This window comes from Eurytemora carolleeae, unplaced genomic scaffold (assembly GCF_000591075.1).
Source record: "Eurytemora carolleeae unplaced genomic scaffold, Eaff_2.0 scaffold750, whole genome shotgun sequence".
NCBI lineage: Eukaryota > Metazoa > Arthropoda > Copepoda > Calanoida > Temoridae > Eurytemora > Eurytemora carolleeae.
In genome coordinates, this window is record NW_019396639.1 from 1 (window position 1) to 7,118 (window position 7,118).

At 32.9% G+C, this 7,118-nt stretch overlaps 1 protein-coding gene across 2 annotated transcripts; it reads left to right on the forward strand.

The window, feature by feature from the left end:
• Positions 1-4,170: 4,170 nt before the first annotated feature.
• Positions 4,171-6,262, forward strand: LOC111706721 (uncharacterized). Of its 2 annotated transcripts, XM_023479649.1 has the most exons (5): positions 4,171-4,325; positions 5,483-5,597; positions 5,712-5,774; positions 6,022-6,082; positions 6,186-6,262. In XM_023479649.1, exons 1-5 carry the CDS (start codon positions 4,221-4,223, stop codon positions 6,217-6,219), a joined length of 378 nt encoding a protein of 125 aa, XP_023335417.1. In that variant the 5' UTR covers positions 4,171-4,220; the 3' UTR covers positions 6,220-6,262. The 2 variants fall into 2 exon arrangements, with proteins under 2 accessions (XP_023335417.1, XP_023335419.1); XM_023479651.1 differs by lacking the exon at positions 6,186-6,262 and having other exon boundaries at positions 5,981-6,079.
• Positions 6,263-7,118: the final 856 nt, after the last annotated feature.

Below are 7,118 nucleotides of genomic sequence, written 5' to 3' on the forward strand. Positions count from 1 at the left end.
GTTTTATAAAACCATTTTGTGTTGAGTTCAGTTGTGTCTGACTCACAGCTTGGCTTTTCGGGTATAATATTTTCCGGTACACTTATTATGTATGAGGAAAAGAAAAGGAGAAAAAATAAATTTTTTTTATAATGTAGGGAAGCCTTGCATGTATATGTACTAACATGCGTGTTTATTTAGTCGCTACATTATTGTGTTTTTCACTCCAATGCGTAATTATTAAGTTGGGTTTATTTGTGTCCGGCTTCCGGCTCGACATCAGCTATTATCATCATTTGTGCTTATCCGTCCCTGTACTCTCATATGGAATAATAAGGGGAGAAAGATCAAAGGAGTAAGAAAGAGAGAACGAAAGAGAAAGAAAGAAAGAACGAAAGAGAAAGGAAGACCGAAAGAGAACGAAAGAGTGAGCAAAATAGAAATAAGGACAGATAGAAAGAAGAATGAAAGAAAGAAAAAGAAAAGAAAGACTAAAGTAAGGACAGATATAAAGAAAGAATGAAAGAAAGAAATAATTAAAGAAGTAAAGAAGGGCAGATAGAAAGAGAGAAAGAGAAGGAAAGAAAGCGAGAAATAAGGACAGATATAAAGAAAGAATGAAAGAAAGAAATAATTAAAGAAGGAAAGAGGGCAGATAGAAAGAAAGAAAGAGAAAGATCAAAGGAGTAAGAAAGAGAGAACGAAAGAGAAAGAAAGAAAGAACGGAAGAGAAAGGAAGAAAGAAAGAAAGAGAAAGATCAAAGGAGTAAGAAAGAGAGAACGAAAGAGAAAGAAAGAAAGAACNATTTCAAGTTGTTTTATGCTACTTTTGCATTTCCGAACATTCTCACACTCATCATTACGCTGTGATATCATTTCATAGATTGATAAATCATTCAACCTTTAGAATTTAGTCGATTACATTTGTATGTTCGAGCATTCTCACACTCATTACATGGTGCTGACTTATACATTCCCGTGTTAATTTAGCATACTCACAGTCATTACGCTGTGCTCTCGTTTCATAGATTGATAAATCAGTTAACCTTCAGGATTTAGTCGATTACTATTGCATGGCCGAGCATGTGAATTCGTTTAAAGGATCTTTTCCTTCATGATAATAAACTGTCCCTGTGTCGGGAGTCTATGTTAATACTAAAACAAGATGTATTGATAAAAACGCATATAATATTCTGTTATTACTGACATTTTTATTGATAAAATACATTTTTTATATAGTTCTGTTTAAAACTATTTCATAAAGACACATTATAGATTTATATTAAGTTTTCATAACCACATTTTTATACTTCTGTTATCACTGATATTTAAATCTAAAAGATAAAACTTTCATATACTACATTGCGATATCCGGTCTTAGTAGTTGCGTCCACCGCGTCCTCTCTTACCATATCCTAGGACACGTCCTCGTCCCCTACGTCCAGAGTAACTTCCCGAAGTGCTTTGCTGCTCACCTACAGCCATAAAGTGCCCGAATGCTTCCGTCCCATGGAGGTTAACAATTTTGATTCTGTCCGCTTGGTTCATTACATCGTGGAGTCTTGCAGCATGCCCTGGTTTTCCGCATTTATTGCAATCTTTCTCCCAGTTGCATGAGTCCTGTTTATGCACAAATAGTCCACATTTCATGCACCTTACCTTCTCGGTACAGTCACTGAACTTGTGGTTATCCATCTCGCAGTAGGAGCACTGGAACAAGGGTTCCTGGATCTCTTCCTTTGGCTCAGGCGGGCATACTCTGTCTGCTATCTTTTGCAGCAGTTTTAGTGTACCATCAACGGCAATGCATTCGCTGGAATGCTTATCCAATCTACTATGTACCTTTGCCACGCTTTCCATTATCTCCGTGCATTTACTCAGGATTGCCTCCATCTTCTCCTCTGTGGATATATTAGCTTTGATCATCATATCTTCCATCACACAGCTTGTACGGGCCAGCTCATCTAGGCGTGCATCGTTTTCCTGATCCTTGCCTTCCTCCTTAAGCTTAACTGCTTGCCATACCTTAGATGGCCTAGTCAGTAGGATCTTGATAACATCATCCTTAAGCTTGGACCCAAAGGCCTTGTCCTTGAATAGATTTTTCTCGTTGATTCGTTGTATCACCTCCGGGATGGATACTGGTCTAGTCTCCGGGTCGAATTTAACATCCTTACGGACTAGATCGTGTATTCTCTTTAGTAGGACTTCTCTGTCTCCGGACGCTTCGGGGAGTGCCTCAATGGTCATTGCAAGTTTTGATGCCTGTTTTTAATTTGGATATATGTTACAGGACCAAATTAATGATAATTGATCAACCAAATAACCAAATAACCAAATAGAACTCAATTAATATCTAATTTATTTAGACCTGACGTGGGATAATTTAAACAATTTTTGATTTTAAGTAAAAAGTTATTTAATCTGAAATTTAATAATTTAGACACTTTTATGATTTTAAGTAAAAAGTTATTTGAACTGAAATTTAAAAGGACAAACATAACATAATTTGTAGAAAGACTGGCCATTAAACATTTTAAACACTTTTCAAATTCCTTAATATCTACGTGGATAACAATTTGCCATTTTAACCGTGTCAAAAACTGCACTGTAGAAAGTTCTATTTATTGTCAACCACACATTAAAAATTTGAATCAAACCAATCTCGAGTAAAAAGTTACATTCCTCTAACATATATCCCTGCCTTTATCATCTCCTTAAGCAGGGTAATTTGCGTGTCGGGTGCATCAACCCTGTAACACGCCTTGACTGATTCACCATCTCTTATTATTACCACGCACTCAGACATTCTTTTGTCTTGACCGGCTTTTCTCAACTGAAGTACTCATGTCAATCCCGTTGTAGGCGTTTCTTTTTTGTCGTGTCATTTGTTTTGCACTTCCTGTACATTTTAAAGACGACCTATTCAGGGGTAGTCATGGTTCACATTCATACTTCATACTCATAATCACAATCGTAATCATAATCATTTATTATCATTTGGATTATCGATTGTTAGCTAGGCCATTTATTATCATTTGGATTATCGATTGTTAGCTAGGCCATATTATTTCAAGTTGTTTTATGCCCATTTTGCATTTACGTATTTATATACTTTCATTTATAGCTGCATATTGCATATTAATGGTATCTCTCAACCTATTTCTGCGAGTTCTTCGCCGTTCTCCATGTTTATTTACTATTTTCTATGTCGCATATTACACATATTAATGGTGGTTCTCAAAAGCTCTATTCTTTAAATTCTCCAAATATACTGTACTGTTCATCTGAATTATCATTATTATCCATGTCATATTTAAATTTATTCTAGGATGATTTTACCAGTGCATAAAAGAACTTTTTCTTTTTCTATGGTCGCTCATATTGTATCTGGCAATGTTCGTACAGGCACATACCATATTTTTAGTTCCATGTTTCGTTGTCGTGCAATGTTCGTACAGGCACATACCATATTTTTAGTTCCATGTTTCGTTGTCGTGCTATATTATGCCATCATTCATATTTCCTGTATTTACCATCATTTTATGCTCCCGTTTATTGTTGTTTTTATGGCAAATGTTCGAACTTGTATCAACACTGCCAGTACCATATGGACCGTTCATTGGGGAAATTTTGAACAGTTAGTGGTTACCCTAGGACATATTTTATTGTGCACGTTTACAAATTATTTCCTCAACATTAATTTCTCATTTATCACTGTTTATATATATAGATTTTATATTTTCCTCTTTTCAGTTTATTCTTTGACTTGTAGAGTGTTTCTCTAACTTCTCACTTAAATTTAATCTATGGTATTTCTTTTACCGGAGTTTGAAACTAAGTAAACTTATTTTACTCTCGGGGGAGGACAAACCAATCTCTTTTTAAATAAAACATTGGGAATTGGTCAAAGTTCCATTTATTTTAATTTCGATAAGAAACAAGAGCAAAATTCCCCCCTCCCCCTTCTATATATTTAGTTTTAATAATTTAAATTTAATTAATTTTATTTAATTCTCCCAAATGTAAGGAATGTTTTAAGGTATTCTTATTTTATCGTCCAATTAGGGAAAATATATAGATTATTTAAGTTAACTTGATTTGAGATCAGTTAACTTTTCTGTGACTGAATTAGTTTTTTAATTTTATCTATGGCTCCTAGTAAAGACAAGAGTATACAAGGGGTGAGCTCCTGAACTCTAGTATATATATTATCTAGGGCTCCTAGTATAGACAAGAGTATGCGAGGGGGTGAGCTCCTGAACTCCTCTAGCCCAGAGAAACTGTTTCCATGGCCGGAGTCTGAGTGTGAGTTGATTAAACCAACATCAGAGAAACCACTCAAGGTGAATTTTAACTTTAAACGTGGCTTTGATTAAATCAAAGCTTAAAGGAACTGTTGGCAAAATTTCATCGGACCTCCACGCAAACATGGAAATGCCCAAATCACAACTCTACCCTCAAATGTTTTGTCTGATTAATTATAGATTATTAAAAATGTTTAACGATCTAGAAACTATTTAGTTTTAACTCTGACCTCTCCACAAAAGTTACTTTTTCTTTTTTCTACTTAAGGAACACATATTGAAATTATCGGATTTAGCACTTTTCAAAAAGGTTTTCAGATCCTTCACTTATCTTATTGATAACTTTGACATCACACACAAAAGAGTTTCTCTAAAAAAAAATAAAAAGATTTAAGCAAAAAAAAATTCGAAGAAAAGCTTTCATAAGATACTTTTTACTTTTTATTTGCTTTTTTTATTTTAAATTTTACTAGCTGAAGTATATATATATATATTTTTTTTTTAGTACTTTTTAACAATACTAGGCTTTTATATTTTTATCATTCATAAACCTTCCCTGTGATCACGTGATGTCCCACAAAAAATTTGGGCCCAATCGGTTCAGCCGTTTTGACGTTTATTGGATACAAACAAACAGACAAGCCAAATTTATATATAGATATATAGTATGTTTATGTATAATACAATTATTTATTTGCCCTTGGAATGTAGAAAATATCGTTTTTTAGCCGTTTGGCCAGCTATATTTGTATACTTTGCATACTTATATTTGTATACATTGTTTACTTATATTTGTATGCTTTGCATACTTATATTTGTATACATGATTTCATGATTGAAACTTTTTTTAATGTTGGCAAGGCTAATGATATTTCTAAAACGATTCTCATTCAAGGGTGGTGGGGCCTTCTAAAAATCCTTGGAATAAAAATAAATATTTTATAGTAAATATAAATCCATCCCTTTAAAGAAACCACTTATTCATGCTAAATTTGTTTTAAAGTGAATAAGGTTTTTCTCAAGTTTAATCTTTCAGATCACGAAATAAATTTATTCACAGAATTTAAAAAAGATTTTATATTTCTTTGATACAGGATTGAGATTTTAAAAGATATTTACGATTTATGGTGAAACGCAGTTTTTTTCATTCTTTATTTTTTAAGCATGCACAATGCACATATTTTATATATTTCCAGACATCAAGCACTAATACATGCCCCTGGTCACCTATGAAGACTGGACGACAAAATTCTCCAATGCCTCAAAGTTTGGGAAACTTAATTCCCTCAAAACCCCTAGCGATTTATACAGGTAATATTTTTATACAGTGCATGTCCAGTCAGTTACGTGATAAACACATGACAAGTGGCGTAGAAAAGCTTTTCTTGGAAAAGGATTATTACTATTATCACTGTTGTAATTTAGAAAGAAAGAATATATTATCTGATGAAAGTGCTGACGAAGGGAACCTTAGTGCTTTGGATACAGGTATACTTCCTTATATACTTAATTGTATTGATAATACTTCCTTGTATTGATACAGGTATACTTCCATGTTTATATACAGCCTAGAGGTATACTTCCATTTTTATATACAGGTTTACTTAAATCTTATATCTTAGAAGCGCCTTTTGTACAACCTGCAAGCTGTAGGGTGATTGTAACAATTAGAATTTACTAATGTTTTATCTTAGATGCGCCCAAGTTCCCGGAATTTACTGATGTTTTATCTTAGATGCGCCCAAGTTCCGGGAATTTACCTCGGAACCAGAAACTGACCAGGAAAGCTTACTCAGGAATATAAAATATGAAAAATAATATTATCTAAATAATGATAAAAAATCTGTTTATTTTAAAGATAAAAGCGTGACAGTTTATTTGAATATTTTTAAATTTCAGTGAAAGTGAACCTTTTCCAATAAAACCCAGGTAAGGGTTGAATTAAATTAAGTTGAATTAAATTGAACTGTTCAATGATGATATTTTAAATCTACAAATAATGATTTGTTTAATTTTCATTATATTAATTTTTTAATTTTATTTAGTATTGTATTCATGTTCTTGTATCCATTTTATTTTGTTACGGATCCCAATCCTGGATTTGTCTTGTTAAGAAATGCACCCCGGATCCGAATCTAGCGTATAAATATTTATTTAATGTCTTTTTAATTTGTCGTACCAAGAACTAATTTGCAAACTTTTTTTTTTTAATGCAGAAACTTTATTTACACTGTAGAGTGTAGAGTTTATACACGTATGCAGGTTTTAATGGTGTCTCATTGGTTGATACTAAAAAAGTGGGGTTTATCTTCTTTTTTGGTCTAAGTTTTGCTTCTAAATACGCAATACGCATCCATGATACCGCATAATTGTCCGTCTCCGTCTTCAGCAAGCTAAAATGTTTCAAATCCAATCCGGATCCGGATCCTTAGCACCAATTCTATTCCTTTCATTTCACTGGCAGTACATTTGAATTCCCGAGCCGGGTCAATCTTTATGGTCCCAGTTTGTACTGTACATAACTCTTTGGACACTGGACAGGACTAGCCGGTGCAACAAGGTTGACGCGGTCAGGCTTTATGCTTCATATAGGTTGAATTTACTTTTATCAAGGGGGCGATTTGCGTGATTTTATTTTATTATTTCTTACTTTTTGTTTGGTTTAAGTTTTATTTGATATAAAAAGGTGTTATTTTTGGTATGTAACATTATTTCCTTTAATATATTTTTTAATATATATTTTAATATATATTTTTTAATATATTTTTTAATATATTTCTTAATATATTTTTAAATATATTTTTCAATACATTTTTTAATATATTTTATCCT